General features: G+C 46.0%; 1 protein-coding gene across 9 annotated transcripts in view; it reads right to left on the bottom strand.

Moving 5' to 3' along the window:
* Positions 1 to 24,805, bottom strand: part of LOC123520337 (potassium voltage-gated channel protein Shaker-like) — a 624,445-nt gene that overhangs the window by 23,631 nt on the left and 576,009 nt on the right. For 7 of the 9 annotated variants that reach the window (XM_045282551.1, XM_045282553.1, XM_045282550.1 and 4 more), the window contains exons 3-5: positions 16,067 to 16,332; positions 7,790 to 8,436; positions 260 to 389 (exon numbers count right to left, since the gene is read on the bottom strand). In XM_045282551.1, coding sequence (XP_045138486.1) covers positions 260 to 389; positions 7,790 to 8,436; positions 16,067 to 16,332 — 1,043 coding nt within the window. Of the gene's footprint in view, positions 1 to 259; positions 390 to 1,037; positions 1,168 to 7,789; positions 8,437 to 16,066; positions 16,333 to 24,805 lie in introns of all 9 variants that reach the window. The other 2 variants (XM_045282548.1, XR_006679236.1) reach the window with 2 other exon arrangements.

Genomic DNA, 24,805 nt, shown 5'->3' with positions numbered 1-24,805 from the left:
ACAGCACGTAGAGAAGAGAGAGAGAGAGAGAGAGAGAGAGAGAGAGAGAGAGAGAGAGAGAGAGAGAGAGAGAGAGAGAGAGAACATGAATAAAGCTATGTAAGAGACGTGTGAGTGTAAGAAGGCGTGAGTGAGTGAGTGAGTGTCAGTGGATGCATGCAGACGGGTTGTAAGGGTGGGCAGCTGACAGAGGCGGGAAGGGACTCGCCGGGCCATAGCGTCATGCAGGACAGCCACAGGAGGCTCATGTGACCCGTACGTCATATCTCCATAGCCCACTGTTGTCATGGTGACGACCGCCCACCAGAAGGCATCAGGAATAGACTTGAAGTAGGATTTTTCTGAGCCTGCCTCGGCGAAGTACACAGCACTTGAGAAGAGTACCACACCTGCAATAGGAACAGACACAATGAGGCCTCACTCCCCAGGGCAGAAGAGGAAGGGCGGGAAGGTTTTGGGGGCGTCTGAGGGGGCAGTGAGGGGGTGACAAGTGCGGGCACGACCCCCTAATTTGGCTACGCCCCCTAGCTTCCCCCTGGTGAGAAAGGCGCAGGGGGGGCGGGAAAGCTGGGGATGAAAGACTAGCGCGAGTGGTTGGTGGGGAAGGTGGGCTGCAGGAAGGACCAGCAGGACCGACTCCCGCGGGAGTGGCCACCTGCGACACTGACGCCCCAGCTGCTCCTGACGGTGCTCACCGCCCCAGGCAAAACCCCTCACCTATGGCAACTGGAAGCTTTGGTAACTGAGACAGCAGTCACAAGTAAAGTGAAGCTGAAGGACACTTGGCCAGGTTGTCGGTGTGGTGGTTCCCGAGAGCTTGGCTAATCGTCCTTCAGCTAAGCCTTTTTGTGGACCTGCTTCGTGTTGTCACCCGGAGACTCAACACCTACAGTGCTTTCGTCTAGAGGTGCAACACTTGTAAGAAAATGACTGTTGCAACAAGTGTTGGGGTTCTCTGGGGGCGGCACTGTCAGGGGCGCCGGCGGAAGACTGAGACAGCGGCAGCGGCAGCAGGAGCAGCGGTGTCGCCCATTTACCTCATGTCTCCATAGCCCACAGTGGTCATGGTGACAACGGCCCACCAGAACGCGTCCGGGATGCTCTTGAAGCAGGAGCGCTCAGACCCGGCGTCAGCGAAGTACACGGCCGACGAGAATAACACTACGCCTGTAACAACACAACCCGGGACATGGTCACCTCTCCTTCGCTCTCCTCCCTCCCTCCCTCCCTCCCAACAAACAACCCTGTCTTCACCAACTCCTTCCCGCCCAAAACAAATTCTAAACAACAACAGTAACAACACTTTAGGGAGAAAAATCGACGAATGCACAGAAGACGCTACATGGCCTTTAGCGGCACTGTGCGCTGAGCACCAGTACGTACACACAGGGTCACGCCACATGACGAACACGTACAAAGGAAGGAAACAACGTAGAGAGAAACACGTACAAGTAATGAAATAGTACACATTTTTTTTGCACATGTCTATTTGCGCAGATCAGAGGAGGAGGAGGAGGAGGAGGAGGAGGAGGAGGAGGAGGAGGAGGAGGAGGAGGAGGAGGAGGAGGAGGAGGAGGAGGAGGAGGGGGAGGAGGAGGAGGCGGAGGAGGAGGAGGAGGAGGAGGAGGAGGAGGAAGAGGAAGAGGAAGAGGAAGAGGAAGAGGAGAAGGAGGAGGAGGAGGAAGAGGAAGAAGAAGAAGAAGAGGAGGAGGAGGAGGAGGAGGAGGAGGAGGAGGAGGAGGAGGAGGAGGAGGAGAAGGAGGAACACATGCAAACATACATGCACGTCCATCACGATAAAATAACATACATGCACATAATTTACCCAAGTACACCATCTTTCGCTACACACACACACACACACACACACACACACACACACACACACACACACACACACACACACACACACACACACACACACACACACACACACATAAGTGTACACACATACACATACCAGAAACCACAAACATTCGATGCTGAGTAACGTTGGCAGTTGCCGAGAGAGAGAGAGAGAGAGAGAGAGAGAGAGAGAGAGAGAGAGAGAGAGAGAGAGAGAGAGAGAGAGAGAGAGAGAGAGAGAGAGAGAGAGAGAGAGAGAGAGAGAGAGAGAGAGAGAGAGAGAGAGAGAGAGAGAGAGAGAGAGAGAGAGAATCACCTTCGCGTTCCAAAGTTCTTGTGGACACGAGGATGGACGAGTGGGGAGACAAAGAAACGTCCAGCCAGTTACGTAAAAATATAGATGGGACGCATTCTCCTCCCGTGGGGTGCCTCTGCCTCTGCCTACTGGCCTCTGGTGGTGTCTTGCCAGTGCTTGGTAGAGAGAGGCAGCAACGGTGGCGGTGTGTATCTCAACAAACGCGAGCCTTTGCCTCATGACCGAGTAAATGTAATAACAAATCACATCAAAAGTAATAGCTAATGGCAATTCACTAGTTTTGTGCGTATATCACTAAAACAATGAGCGATCGCGTCTCATTACCAATGTACAGGAAGGCACAACCGTACGGAGGCAGACTCGCCAGATGGAAACCTGCACTTGTCGTTTCTAAAGGTGTCAAGGAACAGTCGCGGGAGAAATGAAAATATAGGAAATGTACTGAAATTTCTTTTCACCATGTAGTGTGAACACTTGGAGCATCCGCCGCGATGCTGCACGGTGCAGGGCGCGGCGCTTCGGTGCACGGTGCTCTGTGGAGGGCACGGCAAGGCATGGCACGGCGCGTCGCGGCGCAACGCTTCCACAGGAGTTCATGTCACTGATAACACACAACTGTCGAAACAAAAAATTTTAAAAATGACGATTCATTTTGTGACTTTAATTTTTTTTTGTAGCATCTCCGTGTTTTGTTGTTTTGTTTTGCGCCTTCTTTGTGTCCGGGTGGCGTCAATAAACTAGCACAGTGTTGTGTTTTTCAGACAGCAGATTCATCAACTAATGATTTGTTTTCATGATTATTAACTGAATGTTTATTGTATTTTTGCGTGTGTGTCAAGTATTTGCTATTAGCGCTCTTCATATACATAACGAATCAATATGGCGTGTTTTTCATCTTATGTACGAAAAAACAACAAAAAAGCAACTATAGATTTTATGATTATTTATGTATTTATTTCGGTTTATTTATATCCGTTGGTCGTTACGTCTAAGCCACACTTTAAATCAATAATAAGCGTTACTGTCTCTTCATCATCTGAGACGAGCAAGTCTATGAAAGCCTTGCCGAAGTCAAGACAAATTGCAGATCACTGATCATCGCCATCCGTCGCCTTCAATCCCTCTTTATGTTCTTTCAGATATGACCGACCTTCGGTGAAGCCGTGCTGGAGCCAGCTGTTCATTCGTGCCTCACTAAACGTTCACTTGCTGTGAGTATCACTCCACATTTCTGCATATAACTGATGGTAGACCAGTAAAACTGTGGAGTGACATTTCACTTATATAATACAGTACATTTATTTTCTCAAGATCGTATTTATATCTATCTGTCTCTAAAAGCCAGACACTATATTATGTTCTGACTGTGCTAATAATTTCGCAAAAGCACGCTAACTACGTCCCTACACTCCTTCAAGACGCGAGGGAGAGTGTTACTTGTCCGCGGCGATTTAGGCCTCTTGAAGCTATCTTTTAAACTACTTCTACTACTACTACTATATACTACTACTATTACTACTACTACTACTACTACTACTACTGCTATTACAAATACTACTACTACAAGTACTACTACTACTACTACTACTACTACTACTACTACTACTACTACTACTACTACTTCTACTACTACTACTACTGCTGCTGCTGCTGCTGCTATTACTACTACTGCTACTACTACTACTACTATTTCTGCTGCTACTACTACTACTACTACTATCACTACTACTACTACTACTACTACTACTACTACTACTACTACTACTACTACTACTACTATTATGATATTACAACTACAACTACTTACTACTAGGTAAGAATTAAATACTGCAAACATAAGCAACGTCGAGAGAAATCAAACAGCTGCGATCCAGAGAAGTCTATGCTAAGACAGGGATGGAGGCAGCACCCACCAGTCTCTTCTCTAAAACACCACCACTACCACCACCAATGGCGGCGGCAGCTAATGTGGGTCAGCGGGACAACCTGTACCGAGCCACAGCACCGCACCACTGAGAACATGGCCACCATCTCATCACCGTCACCATCCTCCTCCTCTTTTCTTCTCTTTCTACTTTTCCACTTTTTTTTCTCTTTTTCTCTAACTCCCTCTCCTTCTCTTCTTTCCATTTTCTTTCTCATCCTCCTTGAGCATGGACGGATTTTTTTCTCTTATCCCTTAAAGTTCCGAAATGATCAGGAATCTGCCACTGGAGTTCTTTGAGGCGCCTCGCTGCTCTTGAGTCTCGTGTATTGTTCACAAAGAACGACTCCCCTTAGATACTATTCTTCACAGCATTCTTGTGGATCAAGAAAGATACATAAACAAAGTCGGTGTGATTTAGAGGAAAAATAACCACAAACAGGAACTCTTCCACAACATTAAGTTAATGAAGTCATGAATAATGGCAACAGCCTAAAAGGTACTACACAAGCGTCCTCAACAATCTAACACAAGAACACAGCAATGCAGTAAGGAACAGGAAAAAAGAAACGAAAAAATTGACACAGCTGATCGTCTCTGGGGTGAGCTGAAAAAAGAACCCTTTCTGGCTTGCCATCGTAACAGCAACATAAACAACGGGAGCTCACGATGCCCCTGTCGTTGGGCCCTTCCGGCCGCGCCGCCTCTTCCCTTGCAACAATGGGAGGTGGTGGTGGCGGTCCGTCACGTACATTCCCACCGCAGCGCTGAGCCCACACCACCACTTCGCCAGATGGACAACTACGGCCTCGGCAAACACCCGCCGCTCATTCCTTCCTCACAAAATCCGTGGGTTATTATCTTTTTTCCTCAACATTCCTGCATTACCACGGTGGTCTACGCGTGGGAAAAATAAAATTATGGTTAAAACAGGAACCGCGCCTCAGTCTCTCCGACAGCTAACGAGTTCGATGACAGATAATGATAAAAAATGAACGGAGACTGGTGAGTAATGGGTTGTCAGATTGCCAGGGGAGACAGTCATTCCAAAAAATAGACATTAATCCTCCCCGCTAATTTCCAGGTGATTTGGGACACACGATCAAAGGCTATCTTGATATCACAACTTGGTAGGAATGCCAAAAAACTGAAGCGAGGAAGAGGAAAGGGCGCGTTTGTGTTCGATCGTTTGTCTGTCTATTTGTGTGTGTATGTGTGTGGGTGGGACAGATGCTGGTCCCCCCACAGAACACATTTCATAGGGGCTTTCCCATTTCTCTCCTCTTTGTCCTCAACGCATCAGTTTCATGTTCTAAAGGCTCGTAAAGAAAATTCCTAAGGGCTAGTGGCTCAAACTGTCCCCAAAACAGACACAGATTAAGTAGAATATTCTTTTAGTCTTATCTTATCAGAAATCGATGTTTTAAAGGTGTTGAAAGACACTTCCCCACAGGTGGAGAGCCAGATGCAATGATGTCTGCTTGGCATGATAACCATTCGCAAAACTTGAATCTCTTGATCAGCAAGACAAATTAAATCACTAAGCTGATGGTCATGATATGTGGACAAGCGAGGAGCCCTGACGAGATGGCGCAAGGCGGAACATCAACAACACCCAACACATGTGTAGGGGAGTTCTTACTTTACTTTTACTCGTAAAGTTGATATCCATGTGTAGTAAATACGTATGGGGTGCTTTTAAATTTATCAAAAATAACGGACCTGTATATCAAACAACAGGCTTGAGTAACTCTTCTGACACTCACGTTATGAAATGAAAGTTTTGTTCAAGCTACATGTAGAAAATGCATCAATGTGAGACAAATGTGATGGAACCCTTATAGAGGAGAGAAGAGTGATGGAATAAAATGGTGATCTTAAATGATGAGCGGATAGAGAATCCATATTGGGCGAGGAACCCTCAAATATCCCCACCTCCTGTACCACCTCGTGTTCTGATAGCCAAAGAACTTCACAAAACTCAAACAACACAACACCGTAGGGAGATGGTGGCTTCCCACCACGCACTACTGAAGGAAAACAAACCTGATCCTAAATTTCAAGATCTCAAGAGCATCTAATGAGGACAGGTCAGCATCTGGTTTGCGAGACACTGATTGTTTTCATCTCCACGTGTTCCGCCCCCACTGTCCAGGATGCCGTAACGCTGGCGTGGGAGTTTAAGTAACTTATTCTCCCAGCTTTGCAGGCTTGAACCTTCAACGTATTTGACAAACACTATGGTTAATACTTGAGTCTACGAATCAACTTCATGCATAAATCGTGCCCGGACGTGATACGGAGTGAGCTGCCATTGCTCACATCCTGATGCGTCGGTTCGCCTCCATCGCAGCACAACCCTCTCCGAGACAACACTACCACTGAACACCACAGACCACAGGGAAAAAAAGAAAACTGTATTCATTCTTACATCTACGCCACTAGTCAGGAGGCACACGTGGGAATGGGAATGACACAGTAACTCAAGCACGACATGGAACAATACCAACAGCTGCCACAACACCAACTACCAGGGAAGTTTCAACCTTTCGCATTCTATTTACCATCGGGTCAGTGTTTCAGTGCCCACCAGGGAAGCATTGGCAAGCCAAGTGAAGTGCATCTTCAACTTGACGCTGGTTTGTATCTTTGTTTTATCAATTTATATTTTAGTGTTTTTAAGTCATTCGCATGATACCAAGTTGACAGATCGTTTATGGTTGAAGCATTCACAAAGGCCATATCTCATCTATGTAAAAAATTCTTTAAAAAAAAACTTAGATAAAATAATCAATATGTACGCTATGACAATACAGAGATGCTAGAACACTTGACAGCCTCGACACCTTAGATAAACAAAAAACGTAGCTTAGAAGAAAATATGAAAAAAAAGCTGCACTAAAAAGATGAATGCTATTGTTTTTACTACATGAAGCCGCCAATTAAACTAACTTATCACCCAAAGTTTCCTTGGGTGACTTGGGAGAGGCCGCGGTGACGGTCTGAACGGCTTTGAACGACTGGACTAGAGAGGAAGAGAACTTGGTGACATGCACGTAGAACAATCAAGCTCCCAACAAGCTATAAGCGACACACGAACACACAGGCACTCTGGCACTCTGGAAAGCAATAAGGTTATTTTGTAAAGGGTGAACACATTCAAAACTGAGCCTAGCAAGAGATTCCCGAGGACGGAGGACTGACGTTACATTGGGTCTCCCTCCGTCACTCACTCGGAGTCTGACTTCAAGGGTGTGATGCGCAAAACCCTTCCAGTCACATTAACCTCACTTGTCTTTTCTCATTACTTCTAAAGTAGTAAAAAGTACATGCCTGCAACAGTGATCTTTTGTTTTTATACATATACTAGCATATAGGAAAATTTAATCTAATCAAAACTAATGCAGTGAATGTATAGTACAAAATACATCAACTTTAAAATTCATGTTTAGTTAAGAGAGAGACTGCTGAGAGAAGCTCCAGCGAGACAAGAGCCTAAGCTGCTTTGCCTGATGGAGCCTGACTAAGAAAAAACTACAGCTTTTGCCGTAACACCTGAGCCTCAACAGATGCGCAAAACAGTCAGCTGATCTACCAGTCCTCTCACTCCACTGATGAAAGGCCGAAAAGAGCCAGTACTAATAATCCTCCTGACAACTTCTGCTCAAATCGGACAAACAAAAACTGGAAACTGATAAACTTACCGATGAAGAGGAAGAATATTAGGAGACCGAGTTCCCTCATGGAGGCCTTGAGCGTTCTTCCGAGAATCTGGAGACCCTTGGAGTGTCGAGACAATTTGAATATTCTGAATACTCGGACCAGTCGAATAACTCGTAGTATGGCTAGGGACATGGCCTGGTTTGACCCCTTTTCGTGCGGGGAAAGTGTCTCTGCAGGGATGACCATCACCTCGCCCTCCTCCTCGGCTACCACAGTCGCCAACGTAATAAAGTAAGGAATGATAGCTACTATATCGATAATGTTCATGACGTCTTTCAAAAACGCTCCCTTGAGTGGCGATGCGAAAAATCTCACTAATAGTTCAGTGGAGAACCAAATGATACAAATGGTCTCTATGAGGAAGAATGGATCCGTGACTTCGGGCACCTCGTCCTCTTCCACCACAGTGCCGTTGGTCGTGGTATTGAACACCTTGTAGTGCTTGAATTCCGGTAGTGTCTCAAGGCAAAAGATCACAATGGAAAGGAGGATAACGAAGACGGAGATGATGGCAACCACTCTAGCGTTCTGCGAGCTCTCCGGGTACTCAAACAGCAGCCACACTTTCCTTTGGAATTCGTTCTCCGGCAGCGGCCGCTCCTCCTCCTTGATGAAGCCCTCATCCTCCCTGTGGGGAAGAGACAACAAACGTTAGGCTCTTCAGCACTCAGTACGAGGAAGAAAGAGGGTTGAGTCTTGCACTTATAGGCAAGGCTATTGAAAGGCGGTAGTTAGTGCATCAAGAGTAACGGGAAGCTATTTCAGCCCTGTGTGGGGAGAGAGAGAGAGAGAGAGAGAGAGAGAGAGAGAGAGAGAGAGAGAGAGAGAGAGAGAGAGAGAGAGAGAGAGAGAGAGAGAGAGAGAGAGAGAGAGAGAGAGAGAGAGAGAGAGAGAGAGAGAGAGAGAGAGAGAGAGAGAGTTTTGTTCAACAGTGAAGAAGATAATTTTGGGAGCATTATTCTAAGTAACAAACTAATACTTTAATTCTGCAAAAAAAAAAAAGCATCATTCACCATTTCAGGAATTTAGACCCAAGAAAAAGAAGAGAATAACACTGAAGAAAAAAAAAATCCACATGTCACACACTAATCTCCTGACGTGTCCCTCTTTCCTTCGCTGCATTTCTCCGCCCTGGTAGAGACCGGGGAGGGAGAGTCTAGAGGAGAGAGGACTGCGGTCTGTCTGTCCATCTTTTGTGAAGACTCCACAGGCTATTTCCTTCTTCGTCAAGACCACCCCTCCTCACCTCCATAAGGAAATACCGTCCACCCCCTGCCATGATCCTCCTGCAGGACTCTCTCTCTTTCTGTGCACGGGCTCGGCGGTGTCCCTCATAACTATTCCATTAGCCACCTTGTTTCCCACGTGACTATTCTAAAAGTTTAAGATTTTTCGTCAGTCATTTCTAATCTGGAGAGGATTTTTTCTTTGTTTCATAAGATGATATTTGTGTCGCTCCTCGTGTTGTTCTCCTGCAGCGTGCTTGCCCCATCACAACGCACCAACGAAGCAGTGTCTTTAGTAATTGCTTCTCTTGCATCGTACTTACACTGAATTTGACAAGCTTAGTTATGTAATGGTCTTGACACCAAATTCACAAAGGCTGGTCATTGGAAGGTTTTTTTCCACTGATGTATTTTTTGCTCTCTAGGTCAATATCGGCCACTGAACCTGAACGTCTAAGGTTATCGATGAGGATAAAGATCAATTGAGAGTCTTTATTGCTTCATTTATTGTTTCTTGTCGTGTTCGAGGACACCACTGAGGTTACTTAAGACTCTTGTTAAGATTTCAAGTGAGGAATAAGGATTACACCACCATTTCTAACTCATTAACCCCTTCAGTAATGGGACACATTTTTGCCTTTAGATTTGTGTACGATTAAACCATCTTATTAACATTAGGAAGGATATATGAAGATCGGAAGATTAATGGCTATAGTCTTCACTATTCTAACCACATAAGTTTCTAAAGCTGTATAAAATCACCAGATAGTAAGCAGAATGAATATGGAAACGCGTCATGGTACTGAAGAGGTTAAGGACAAATATTCCCTTCTAAACTTCTTCATATAACAATGGAGAGCAGAAACATTACCACACGCACCTCCATGCCTCACCTTATCACCACAGCTTTTAACACTTTAGTACCATGATACGTTTTCATATTTATTCTGGCTATTATTAGGCGATTTTATACACCTTCAGAAACTCATGTGGGGATTCAAATAGTGAAGACTCTGGACCATTAATCGTCTGACCTCCATAAGCTCTTCCTAATGTAAAAATATCGTCTAATCATAGCCCAAAACTCGTTGTAAAAATGCGTCCCAGTACTGAAAGGGTTAAACACGCCATTGTGTGAGAGAGAAAAAAAAAAGTGTTGAGAGTTTCCAAGACCGTTTTCATGATTTCGGTAATTATCCAGCATGAAATCTATATTAATGAAAGGCAAACAGTCATTACAACGCTGCAGATAAGACGTGGGGCCTTTCAAAACCACCTTCAGAAGAACCAAATTCAAGCTGGGGATGGATTGACTGACACACACACACACACACACACACACACACACACACACACACACACACACACACACACACACACACACACACACATCGCAGGGTCATGTTGTCCTACATCTGCGTTCCCAACTTCCGAAGTGTCACAGTGAAGGACGCAACGAAGTTATCTGTACCTGAGGGAGGGGTGCAGAAGGCGGAGGAGAGGGAGGGAAGGGGGAGGGGCATCAACCTGGGCAGAAAGGTCAGAGAGTTGCTCGGAAAATTCTGAGAGAGAGAGAGAGAGAGAGAGAGAGAGAGAGAGAGAGAGAGAGAGAGAGAGAGAGAGAGAGAGAGAGAGAGAGAGAGAGAGAGAGAGAGAGAATATGTTGCTATTTGTCTATTCTGTGTGTGTGTGTGTGTGTGTGTGTGTGTGTGTGTTTCACTGTTTGATCTGCTGCAGTCTCTGACGAGACAACCAGACGTTACCCTACGGAACGAGCTCAGAGCTCATTATTTCCGATCTTCGGATAGGCCTGAGACCAGGCACACACCACACACCGGGACAACAACTTTTCGATTTACATCCCGTACCTACTCACTGCTAGGTGAACAGGAGCTACACGTGAAAGGAGACACTCCCAAATATCTCCACCCGGCCGGGGAATCGAACCCCGGTCCTCTGGCTTGTGAAGCCAGCGCTCTAACCACTGAGCTACCGGGCGTGTGTGTGTGTGTGTGTGTGTGTGTGTGTGTGTGTGTTTCACTGTCTGCTTGTTTCCGCCTTTTTTTGTCTATCTGTCTCTTTTTGTCTGTCTTTTTCTCTGTCTGTCTGTCTGTCTGTCTGTCTGTCTCTGTCTGTCTCCGTCTCTCTGTCTCTCTCTCTCTAGTGTGGCATCGTTCTCCTTGGGCTTGGCGGGGAGTGAGGATCCTCGGTGTGGCGGGGCGGGGCGAGGAGGGGGCGAGGAGGAGGATGGAGGGTTGGGGAGGGGCGTCCTGGAGTCCTGTATTGATTCCCAGAAGGATCTCGTGTTACAAAGATTGGTCATGGCCGCTCCTCCACATCCATGGCCCCACGTGGAGGCGCCGGCAGGGAGGCAGTGGAGTGAGGGAGTGGAGTGAAGGTGTACGAATTAATCAGTAAATAAGAAAATATAACTGGGTCAAGAAGGAAGGAAGGAAGGAAAGAAGGAAGGAAGAATAGAAAACAGCAAGGAAAAAATGATAAGATAGACGGAAAAAAGGAAGGAATGAAGTACATGATGGAGTAAATACGAATTAATGAGCGAATGATAGAAAGGAAAGAAGGATTGAAGGAAGAACGGTTACTTCCCCTCTACTAAGCACGAGGAGGTAGCGGCAGGGAGGGAAAATGTGAAGTACGAAGGAAGGAAGGCGGAAGGACGGGTGGATAGACCAATGAATGAGTAGAAGGAAGGATAGACGTGAAATAAAAGAAGTAAGGAATGAAGGAAGGAAAGAAAGAAATGAACACACACACACACACACACACACACACACACACACACACACACACACACACACAAACACGCGCGCTGAAAACCAAAGAAAGATGTATAGATCCTCCTTTCAGTGTCCAGTAATAAGTACAGAGATATTGTGGCAAGAGATTTACGCCACACTGACCCGTACATCACCCTGGACTAAACCTAAGAATTACACTGAGCTTCCAATGCGGCGAAACGTTTTCATGCCTCACATTTCATATTGGAGTCCTCAATTTCCAAACCCTCATTTCAATTTCCTTTTCTCCTCAATATCGTGCTGTGCTTATGCGTGTCTCTCTTACAGGAATATGATGTGCCGCGCTACACACGTCCCTTTTTGAGTGTATCTAACATTCTCGTCTCGTATGTTAACCTTGTTTCTCCCTCAGCAGCCCCTTCACCCCACATCTCCCGCAGGACACTGGCACACAGTTTCACAGGAGGAGAGGAAGGAATCAGGGTTACGTCACTGGTAACGGCAGGAAGCGAAAAGGGATTATCCTGTCTCTGGAGGGGCGGCGTTGACTCCCTCCCCTCGTCTCTCCCAGATCCAGCAAGGTGTCCATATGCCGCTGTTCTAGGTTGGAATCTGCTCCACACATTGTCAGCTGAGACTAAGTGATTGATTTCCCTCGTTGGAAGTGTTGCATCCACACTTACTGCGCGGGAGGTGTAACTTCCATTCACTGCTTCGTTCTACATGTGATGGAATCGTCGCTTTCATAATGGGATTTCGCGTTCCTCTTGTTCATGTTTCGTCAATTGCAATTTTCAGTTCGCTTTTTGCTGCACCGATAAAGGGTTTGAATATGCTCGTTCTTTTTTTCAGCGAATGATTCCATAAATGAGTAATTCACAAGAAGCTTCACCTCTTCACACAACAACCACACATAAACCAGCTGATCAATGTTTTCCTAATAAGGATGATGACATTGTAAGTTCAGTACATTTAATCAAGATAATGAATTTTCTTTATGTATGTGCTAACAAATTATTCGATCTCATTTCTGGTTTGCTTCGTCTAATGACTTGATCAGCCAACACATTTGAGATGGATGTCTGTAAAGCACACAGACCCACGCAGCAGCACGCAACATTCTAGTCTTATTCTCATCGTGCGGTGACTCCAATGCTATTAGTTTTTGTGTTGATAGAGGGAATCTGAAAAGTTTTAGGACTCATCTCTATCCCACGTGACCCCTCAACACGGGACTTTGCACACATTCTCTTACTTTTCCGCTCTAATCCTTATAGCAGGAGCAAACTAGTATCTTCATTCTTTCATTTACTTTACTACAAAACTCCGGAATAAACTTTCTCTACTTTTCCTTCGTTTAATGGCTTCGTCCTTTTCAAAACAAAGCTTCGAGACACCTCCACATCCTCCACCTCCGCCCACACGCGGCCAAAGATCAGCCAAATATTTTCTCCAACTTTCTCAAATCTTTTCCTATCTCAGTGTGGCGCGGCTTGAATGCAAAGTATATTTTGTATTCATAGAAAGGATTAGACGTCCTCTATTCGAATCGAGGGCCGTCCCGGTGTTTATTTTGATGAACACCTCACAAGAGATCGCATCCTCTGCACCGTATGGATTTCTGTTAACACACACACACACACACACACACACACACACACACACACACACACACACACACACACACACACACACACACAGACAGACACACACACACACACACACACACACACACACACACACACACACACACACACACACACACACAGACACACACACACACACACACACACACACACACACACACACACACACACACACACACACACGAGAAAGAAGAAGAAGAAGAAGGGATGGTGGTGTGACCTTATACAGCCCCCAACCTCACGGAGTTCAGCGAAGGCCGGTGAGAGGTTGTTACCAGTTATTTTACGGTCACTTGGCGAACGATACAATGTGGGATTCCTCGGTTGGTCCAGCAGTCGGCGGGAACCCAGCTGCCTCTTTCCTTCTCCTTCACATCTCCCTCCACCCGCCCACAGCTCCCAGCCCATGTCCTTCCCCCGCCCGTGCCCGCACCAGCTCGCCCTTGAGGGACTTAGTGGAGGAGGGGAGAAGGGAAGGCATCAGATAGGAGGCGATAAGGATTTGGGGAGATGGACGGAAACAAAAATTCTCGGAGTTGATTGTGAAGTTGTGTGTGTGAGAGAGAGAGAGAGAGAGAGAGAGAGAGAGAGAGAGAGAGAGAGAGAGAGAGAGAGAGAGAGAGAGTTTCCGAATCCTGTAGTGCCTTATTTTTCACTGATATAACCATCCTCAACACACACACACACACACACACACACACACACACACACACACACACACACACACACACACACACATTCAGGCCCTGTAAGAATGGGTGGCTGGCTGTGTGGTTGGGTGGCTGGCTGGCCCTTCCACCCACCAGTGCCGTCAGGAAACATTATTCCGAACAGTCACGGTAAATTGAATAAAAAAATCGCACCGGATCTTTTAGGATATGTAGTTGGAAAGTTTCTCCTTGTATGGGGCTATACTTTCACTCTCCCTCACTCCTTTAAGTTCCGTTCTTTCCTATTTCCCTCTCCATGCCTTGTCCTCCTTCCTCTTCCTCTCCCTCTCTCTCTGTAGTATTCTCAGACAATTCTGTGCTTCACCTCCATTATTTCAAAAAGCTTTTTTTTTTTTTTTTTTAATTTACACGAGTTTTTTAAGGAGTTTTTACGGTTCTAGACGCAGATTGACAAGATTTCTACAGTATCAATTTTTCACACAGTATTTTTTTGGGTGTTTTTAGAGTTCCAGATGCATATTGATAAGGTTTCTACACTATCAGCTATAGAAACACTCTTGGAAACCCCGCTAATCATTTTCGTGGCCCTCTCCCGCTCCCTCTCCCTCTCTCCCTGGCCAATATTCCCCCAAAATTCTGTGCTTCACCTCCACTATTTCAAAAGGTTTTATTTAAATTTACACGAGTTTTTCAAGGTATTTTTCAAGAGTCTAAATGCAGAGCGACAATATTTCTACACCAACAACTATAGAAATACTCTTGAAAACCCTACTAATCATCTGTATGACCTTGGAAAATAGTCATGGTGAGAGAGCGAAGCGTTTCTAAACACGGATCTCTCTCAACAGGACCACCATGGGAACCGGTATACAGTGTTTGCCTTCTAATAGTGATCTACGGGACTGCCTCTTGCCCGCCCTTCCTATCCTTGGTACTTGAGGTGCACAGGAGGGAAAGAAAGAAGGAAGCAAGGGTCTGGGAGGAGAACATGAAAGATGGATGAAAGGAGGAAAGGAAGAAGAGGGAAGAGGGAGGAGATGATGATGATGAATTATGGGCAAGTGGTGGAGGAGAAGGAGGAGGAGTACGAGTTGGAAAAAGAAGAAGAAGAAGAAGAAGAAGAAGAAGAAGAAGAAGAAGAAGAAGAAGAAGAAGAAGAAGAAGAAGAAGAAGAAGAAGAAGAAGAAGAAGAAAGAAGAAGAAGAAGAAGAAATAATCAATGAAGAAATGGCGAAACAAATAAAGAGGAAATGTGTAAACAGGAAACAGAACGAAAAGGAGAGAAGTAAAGGAAAGAGAGAGAGAGAGAGAGAGAGAGAGAGAGAGAGAGAGAGAGAGAGAGAGAGAGAGAGAGAGAGAGAGAGAGAGAGAGAGAGAGAATGATGCACTATGATGCACTGCGTTATTCTTATGTTTATATAAATGACAGGTTTGGGGAGATGAGTGTTTGTTTTGTAGTCTCTCTCTCTCTCTCTCTCTCTCTCTCTCTCTCTGCTCTCGATTAGTTTAACTCTAAATCTTCTAGCTGTGTTGTTTTCTTCCTCTATTTTTTACTTATCAAATAGCTTTCCCATCTGCAGTCCCTTCTGTACATCCTGTATATCTTTCCTTCTCGCACTTTTCCTCTCCAGATCCTTGCCTACATCATTATTTTCCAGCCTCTCGAAGCCCTTGTCTTTCTTCCCGCATCCCCTGGAAATTTTCCTTCCTCCACTTCCCTGACCTTCCATTTTTCACGTTCCCTCATGGGCTCTCTTTCCTCCTATCATCCTTAAAATTTTCCTCCTCTTTTCTTTTTCCTGGAGTCCCACGTCTCACTCTCACCGATTTTCTTTTTTAACCCCACCTCCTTTCCCTCCCCCTCCCTTCTCTCTCCTCCTCCCTTCCTTTCCCGTCCCTTCCCCGTCCCATCGCCCCGTGGATACCCAGGACCGAGCAGCGACGCCCTTCACTCACCTGAATTTATTGGTGGCGATCTCACCGAGCTCGTAAAACTTAATCTCCTCCGCGAAGACATCGAGTGGCACGTTGACTGGTCTTCTGAGCCTCCCTCCGCTCTGATAGTAGTATAGGATGGCGTCGAAACTGGGCCGGTTGCGATCGAAGAAGTACTCATTTCGTAGAGGATCAAAGTAGCGAATCCGACGCGCCGGGTCCCCCAGTAGGGTCTCCGGAAACTGGTTCAACGTCCGGAGTTGCGTCTCGAACCGAAGACCGCTTATCTGAAGATGGAGAGAAAGGGAAATAGCGTAAGGCGAGGGAGAAAAGGGCTCTCGTGTGTGTGTGTGTGTGTGTGATTCACTGTTTGTTTGATCTGCTGCAGTCTCTGACGAGACAGCCAGACGTTACCCTACGGAACGAGCTCAGAGCTCATTATTTCCCATCTTCGGATAGGCCTGAGACCAGGCACACACCACACACCGGGACAACAAGGTCACAACTCCTCGATTTTACATCCCGTACCTACTCACTGCTAGGTGAACAGGGGCTACACGTGAAAGGAGACCCACCCAAATATCTCCACCCGGCTGGGGAATCGAACCCCGGTCCTCTGGCTTGTGAAGCCAGCGCTCTAACCACTGAGCTACCGGGTGTGTGTGTGTGTGTGTGTGTGTGAGTGTCAATAGTAGGATACATCATACTCTAAATTAGTGATTATTTCATTTCAAGTAGTACATAAAACAAAGGTAATACATTTATCCATAATTTATGATAATGGCGCAGCTTTTATGACAACAGCGATGATGCATTACTGTAATCGGTATAAACTACATACACTAGTCACCCGTGCATCAAAACACACACACACACACACACACACACACACACACACACACACACACACACACACACACGCACACACACACACCAAAAACCACAACTTATTCACCATCCTCCTTAACGGCAAATGATCGACAAGATGGGAGACACGCATTATGGATATACTTTCCAAGGTACAGTGATGCTCCTTCCGGCCTTGCGACGCGCCAGCCTCACGAGAAAGATGTTACTGAACTTGAGTGCTCGTCAGATGGAAGGAGTAAGGATGAAAAATAATGTTTCGTACAGCATGGCACGGGACGGGAATCGGGGAAGGGGCCGAGAGAGAGAGAGAGAGAGAGAGAGAGAGAGAGAGAGAGAGAGAGAGAGAGAGAGAGAGAGAGAGAGACCTGCCCTGAATGGATACTTTAGCCTCGGTCAGTCTAGGCATGGCAGGAAAGAGGCCTTGATGTGTGCAGGTCTCCATCCACGCGGCGGGACACAAGCCTCACCACCCCAGCTCTCGCCGCACGCCCCACGCACCGCCCTGAATAACTTGGGAAACTCTTCATAAAACATCAAACCAACACACACCGACACGCCTTCAGGGGAGACCATGGTAGTAAACTGAGCTTCCTATTTTTGCCCAGGAGTTACACCGGAGTTTTACGTTAACAGAGAAAGAGAGAGAGAAAAAAAAAAAAAAACCACCGATATCTTTTAACAGCCTCACTATTTTAATGGAGCAGCAGCTGGTTGTTGTTCTGCAGCACAGGCAAAGCGGCAGGAGCAGGTGGAGTGGGGTTGGGTGGAGAGAGGGTGAGGACGGGTGCTGACGGCTTGGTGGGGTGTTTGCAAGAGTGGTACGCAGCTCACGCCGCGAAGGGATATTCCAACGCACAACGGAAATTAACCAGTCCCTTTCACAATAAAAGTTACGGCACTCAAGTTGTTCTAGAAAGCTTGATTCTAAGTTACCCGCGAAAAGCTGGCTGAGTCTGAGGCTGAGTGGGACTGCATGAGGCCTGTCTGGGCGGAGAGCGGAGGGCGGAGGGCGGAGGGCTCAGGACGGAGGGAAGCATGAGAGGGAAAGCTGAAAGAGTTGGAAGAGAAAAAAATGGGGGAAATATATGGGAGGGGAGTGGAGGGTTGGAGATGGGGTTGATAAACGAGAAAGATGAGGGAGAAGCTATAAAAAAAATGAAGGAAGGGTGAGGGAATAATACTGGGAAGGGGAGTGTGAGTAGAGACTGGAGGCACGAAGAGGGTGAAGATCGTCCCCTTGGCTCTCTCTCTCTCTCTCTCTCTCTCTCTCTCTCACACACACACACACTTTCCACTCTTTCCGTTATTCATTCCATGCCTTATTTGCTTCGGGGAGTCACTACACATGTATCATGGGAAAAAGAGCCCAAAAAGGACAGATACACACAAAATGATAAGCAATGAAGCACTTCCACCGCCCTCTCTCTCTCTCTCTCTCTCTCTCTCTCTCTCTCTCCGTGTGTGTTTCACTGTTTGATCTGCTGCAGTCTCTGACGAGACAGCCAGACATTACCCTACGGAACGAGCTCAGAGCTCATTATTTCCGATTTTCGGATAGGCCTGAGACCAGGCACACACCACACACCGGGACAACAAGGTCACAACTCCTCGATTTACATCCCGTACCTACTCACTGCTAGGTGAACAGGGGCTACATGTGAAAGGAGACACACCGAAATATCTCCACCCGGCCGGGGAATCGAACCCCGGTCCTCTGGCTTGTGAAGCCAGTGCTCTAAGATGTGTGTGTGTGTGTGTGTGTGTGTGTGTGTGTGTGTGTGTGTGTGTGTGATGAAATAACAAAAGTCTACAAAATGCAACACACACACACACACACACACACACACACACACACACACACACACACACACACACACAGATAGCTATGAGAGGTTGATCAATGTCATAATCATCATCTACTAAATAAACTTTCAATTCTTCTCAGTCAAAACGTCTTCTTGTTTTTCACTGCTCCTTAATCGCCATCACCTTTCCTTTTTAATTATTATTATTTTTTTTCAGGAGCAAGTGAGCTTAAAACAACAATTGAGATGGCACTGCATTTACGGGGATCTCCTCACAGACCTGCACCAAAACAACACGTGCGCCGAAACAACAAACATAACAAACGTAACCGGGAAAATATTAAGCTCATATATACCATCTCTATCCACCTACTCATTCTGCTGCGCTGTTTTTGCCTCGTGGCAGCCACCCAGACTCTCATCAGGTGCTGCTGCCACATTATATTATCTACATGAAGACGAAAAGAAGAAGAAGAAAGAGAGAGAGAGAGAGAGAGAGAGAGAGAGAGAGAGAGAGAGAGAGAGAGAGAGAGAGAGAGAGAGAGAGAGAGAGAGATCGCAGGGACGTAGCGGGCCTAGCTGTGATGTACAAAATACAGCAACAGCGAATCCCGCATCTCCAAGCTCTCCGCCAGCCCCTGCGGCGGGCACAAGTGACCACCCGGGCTGTCACTTTAATGCCTGGTGAATTATTTCAGTGCCGATGCCGTACTTGGCACCATCAACGTCAGTACGTTCACCATTATGGTAAACTGTGGAACACTTTAATTACTGCACAGATAGACTTAAGTGAAATGAATCTGCAGCAATTCAAGAAGTGTGTCAACATCTGGTTGCCATAAGCACCATAGTAGCAATTGTTAAAAACATTTAGAGTTAGGCTTTTAGATAGGGAACACTAAAAATGTTCCCTTTAGCCTGTAAAGTGCTACATCATATGTAAAAATATTTTGTAACATACTCTTCAACTATGTATTGATTTGTGTAAATAAAAAAAGAGAGAGAGAGAGAGAGAGAGAGAGAGAGAGAGAGAGAGAGAGAGAGAGAGAGAGAGAGAGAGAGAGAGAGAGAGAGAGAGAGAGAGATCCTACTCAGAAACGCTACAACCTCATCATATTCTTATTTATAGGACGACACACAAGATAAAGACAATGAAATCCAAACAGACACACACACACACACACACACACACACACACACACACACACACACACACACACACACACACACACAGTTAACCATGAAGTGATGCCAAAGACCCACCAAGAATGAATGAAAACATGACCTGTAATAATTTAGAGGAGGAGGAAGTGAAGTGCAATTGTGTGCAGGTCTGTGCGTGACGGAGATTGAAGGAGCAAAAAGGTTAAGTCGAGTGAGAAGCAAAGGTCATGTCGTGCAGCGGTGGCGTGACCAGGAAGGCGCCAGCTACAGGTGTCACCGTGTGTGTGTGTGTGTGTGTGTGTGTGTGTGTGTGTGTGTCACGGAAGGGATAGGAGAAGAAGAAGAAGAAGAAGAAGAAGAAGAAGAAGAGCAAGAAGGAGAAAAAAAGAAGTAGAACAATGAGAGAGAGAGAGAGAGAGAGAGAGAGAGAGAGAGAGAGAGAGAGAGAGAGAGAGAGAGAGAGAGAGAGAGAGAGAGAGAGAGAGAGAGAGAGAGAGAGAGAGAGAGAGAGAGAAGGGGCCTAGGCTTTTCAGAGGATGGTTGTCATATTCTGTAAATATCATAAAAAAACTAGGTTGTTTACAGAACGCGTAGCCTTAAGCTTCTCTATAAATTATGTCGCACAGCACCGCTCGCCCCGGCCCGCGGCCCCTCGGCTGTACCGGCGGGGAGCTCCGGCGGCCGGGGACGCCAGATTATTATTATAATTATTTTTGGCTTCGTAAGTGTGTGTGTGTGTGTGTGTGTGTGTGTGTGTGTGTGTGTGTGTGTGTGTGTGTGTGTGTGTGTGTGTCTAGAGAGAGAGAGAGAGAGAGAGAGAGATAAACCTTGAGAATCCAGTGACACGTTTTATTACCACTAAATACACTGTAAGTAGATGGGTTTACATTTCAGGTCCTTACAGACCAACACGGACACCGCAATAACCTAGAGGTAAATTGTAACAAAATGACAGTAAAATAAATAATCGAAAAAATTAATTAAAGAGGGCTTAAATGGAGGCTGTTTGCAAGAGAGGTCTGGTGTTTGAAGGTTGTGTTGGCTTGGCAGGGAGGGAGGCAGAAGAGCCCCTTAGTAAGCTTCAAAACAGTGATAATTGAGGTGAGATTGAAGGAATGTTTCTCTGCTCTCACCTCAAGATGTATTAATCAAGTGTTCGCTGACAAGTGCGCCCTGAAATGGAGTGTTGACTTTATTTCACTTGTCAAAAGAATCAGCATACTGAAAGTTTTCCGAACGAAGTGAATGGACAGTGAACGCACTTTTGTTGCCTTCACAATATGCATCTCCTTCTGGACATCCCTCAATGAAGTTGTAAATATTTGATGCTTTGATAAGAAAGCTAGGTCACACACACACACACACACACACACACACACACACACACACATAGACATTATTTATGTGTTCTTATGTTCTTGCCACCCAACACTGACTTAGCCCCTCGCCCTCCTCTCTCTCTCTCTCTCTCTCTCTCTCTCTGCTTTGTGAATCTTAAGCCTCACTTCCTACAGAGTCCCGCAGCCAACAATCCAAGAGACCCTCGAGTGGACAATCAGATTACCAGATTAGACTGTCAAGGACGACCTCCCTGCTCAGGCCTGCCAAACACTTCAATTTATTCCTGGATGTTTCCGAGAAGTCTCTAGTCCATTGTGGAGTACTCTTGCGACCCACTGCCGGAATATCTTGCCTCCACTAAAACAGCAGCGGTAACACACACACACACACACACACACACACACACACACACACACACACACACACACACACACACACACACACACACACACTGCTACATACAGTGGGGAAGGAAGTGTTCTATTAATAGTTGTTCTGTTCAGATTAACTAGACGAATTATGCTAATATATACCAGAGTCCCATCAATACACATACGAGTGTCTTCGGTAAAAATTCGTGCACTGATAACTTTAAGAAAACATTTGAGAATATGAGAAGTATGATGATCTTGGCGAGAGTTGCATTTCAATACGAGGAGTTACTTCACAGATTGTGTCGGTGCCGTTGAGACTTCGCGGCGGTGAGGCCTTCCCGTAAGAGAGGAGGCAGCGCGGAGGTCCCCGAGGGTTGTCCGAATGGATCAAGGGAGGGACGAGACCTCCACGACTGCATCACTGTGCCAGGCCGACAGTTCTGGGAGGTCACGAGATGAAACCAGGAGATAACGCTCGCTCTCGGGGATGCTCCTATTGAAACGTGGGGTTATATTTATCTCGAGATGCAGACGCTGATATAGATTATTTGCCTTGCTCCTGACAGTCAAACTTCAAGCAGAATACCGCCGGCAGAGTTTTCCAATATGCTTCTCGCTAGCAGGCTGACCTGTCGCCTTGCTCAAGTGCGGGAACATACAGACCTTGACAATGAGGCCTCGATCTGTGCCTCGAGACAATGAGACGTCACAGCCAAGACAGCAAAAAGGTCCCTCCACGTCACCCGCCGCCATGACTCACCTCACCTTCCTTCTCTCCACATCAAGGCTCCTGATGTGCCTCTTCCCTACGCACTCCGTCTGATGACAACCGCCGCCGCTGGAACGACATCGCCAACGCTTAAGAGTACCTGTGCACTCTCCTTATCGGAATCATTTCATTCTGTGTCGGGCTTCTGGTTTTGGACGGAAAAGTTCGTCCCTGCTTTGAAATGACATGAAAGTTTGGCTTTTACTGCTCAGATGAAAAGTGTTCTTAATCTTTACAGTTGTGAGCGTAGCGATTCTTTATTAGCATCAGGGTAAATAAATGTTGATAGCTTCGAAACGCTAAGCAATATAATATCCAACGAACATTCTTAGAAAAAAATGGCCATGAAGAAGTGTAGCTTCCTTGTCAATACTCGTAGATGATATGGTGTCACTAATGCTTGATGTTATAAGTGTTATAGCCATGAAGCCACTACAACCTCGCTTCCTATGCACCTCGCTGGGGCTGCACCGCGACCCTTCCCGCACAACTCAGCGCCGAGCCAAAGACCCTCATCCCCCGTAATTGCCTGACGCAAGATAACCATAATGACACATAGAGATCGAGGAGGTCCTCATCAACTGCCTCTCCCACTCCCTCTCCCCGTCCCTACCACCACCACCATCACCACCAAGAGTTGTTCTTTCTCCAGCCTCCCCTTCATTCCCTCACCTTCTAGACTCTCACTTCAATCATACGAGGACAGTTTGTTTAACCCCATCAGTACCAGGACGCATTTTCATATTCATTGTACTTACTATTTGGAAATTTTATTCAGCTTCAGAAACTTGTATTGGGATTAATCTTCTGACCTCCATAGAGCCTTCCTAATGTAAATGAAATCGTCTAATCGTATCCAAAACTGAAGGTAAAAGCGTTCAAGTACTGAAGGAGTCAAGGTGGTGAACAGATGACACTGCAAAACTACAACCAAAAGAGACAACAGCAATGACAACAAGAGCATCAATTAGTACTATAAGGACAGCGATAACAAAACTGCTGGGTACAGTTAAAAACCATCGCAGTTAAACACGACGAGCAGGAACGATCAAACGGTACGCCAACACAAGCAGCAGGTGTCGAGTTACTATGAACCCTCCCCGCGCCCCCATTGTTCCTTTGGTGGAGGCTGACATCTCTTTGTGCTGCAGAATATGAGCCTTCAAAGGATGAATAGCATTATGGTTGTACACACATCCATTACAAAATGTGATGACGCCCCCCCACCTTCACATCTCTCTCTCTCTCTCTCTCTCTCTCTCTCTCTCTCTCTCTCTCTCTCTCTCTCTCTCTCCTGTCCAAGATCATCCCGTCCATTATGGTTACCTTTCAAGCTAAGATCAAGACCAAGATCACTTAAAACAACACCAACAAGTAAGACAAGAAGCGACACGTCACCTTCCCAGCACTCACACACACACACACACACACACACACACACACACACACACGAGAAGCACAGTGTAATAATAACCCAATAAAATGAACACAAGTGCCATGAGTTATCGTTTGGAGCACGACTGAAGGACAAACTAAAGATGAGTTGTAATATACTGGTAACACTTCACCTTGGACTCTCACCTGCTCATTACCTGTACGTACACTCACTCGTCTGACTCCGCGTGTCGTCATCAGGTGAAACTAAAATATGAATGGTGGAAAAAGCCGAGAAAATCTTTACCTGGTATAATTACGAGAGAGAGAGAGAGAGAGAGAGAGAGAGAGAGAGAGAGAGAGAGAGAGAGAGAGAGAGAGAGAGAGTCGGCCTGCATGCCTTTATTTCTCCTGCCCCTGACGACGTGTTTACCTTTAAGAGGACGAAGCAGGTCACATCCACAACGGGAAGTGCCTCTGGGAGTTTCGTTAAGGGTTACTTCACGAGCCACAATCACGGTACGTTTTTACAGTATTTCCATGGAGCCATTCGCTTCTATAAGTTTATTGTATGTAGACTTATCAACACAATCATGCGCTATAGGAAAAACAGCTTAAATTTAGACGGATTATTTTCTTTTTACCTAGCGAGTTATTTGATATTGGTTGGAATTGTCTTAGTCATACTTAGGCCGGACAGAAAGGGTCTTATTTGTTTGCCGGCGGATCAGAACACAGGATGCGGCAGTTGTGGTCTGAAGGCTCAGCACCAGACCACACCTACGTACAATGCTCCGGCTGTCGACATCACTCATCGTGAGGAGAGGTCTGCTGTAAGAGTTGAACTTGAAGTGTCGCCTCGTACACACAAAAGAAAGATCACAGTTCACACGGATAAATTTTGAGCTGAGGAAGAAATGGCACCATTATCATATCTGGAACTCTGGGGCAAATTTTATCTTTTTTTTTTTTTATTTCCAGGTTCCTTTGAAATGAAATCTTTAAAAAAATCTTACATATACTCTACATAAAGAAAACGAAGCGGTTTCATCTTATAACAATC

Source organism: Portunus trituberculatus, chromosome 46 (assembly GCF_017591435.1).
Source record: "Portunus trituberculatus isolate SZX2019 chromosome 46, ASM1759143v1, whole genome shotgun sequence".
NCBI classification, from domain to species: domain Eukaryota; kingdom Metazoa; phylum Arthropoda; class Malacostraca; order Decapoda; family Portunidae; genus Portunus; species Portunus trituberculatus.
Note: the sequence above shows the minus strand (reverse complement) of the source record. Positions and strands in the feature narration are given on the sequence as shown.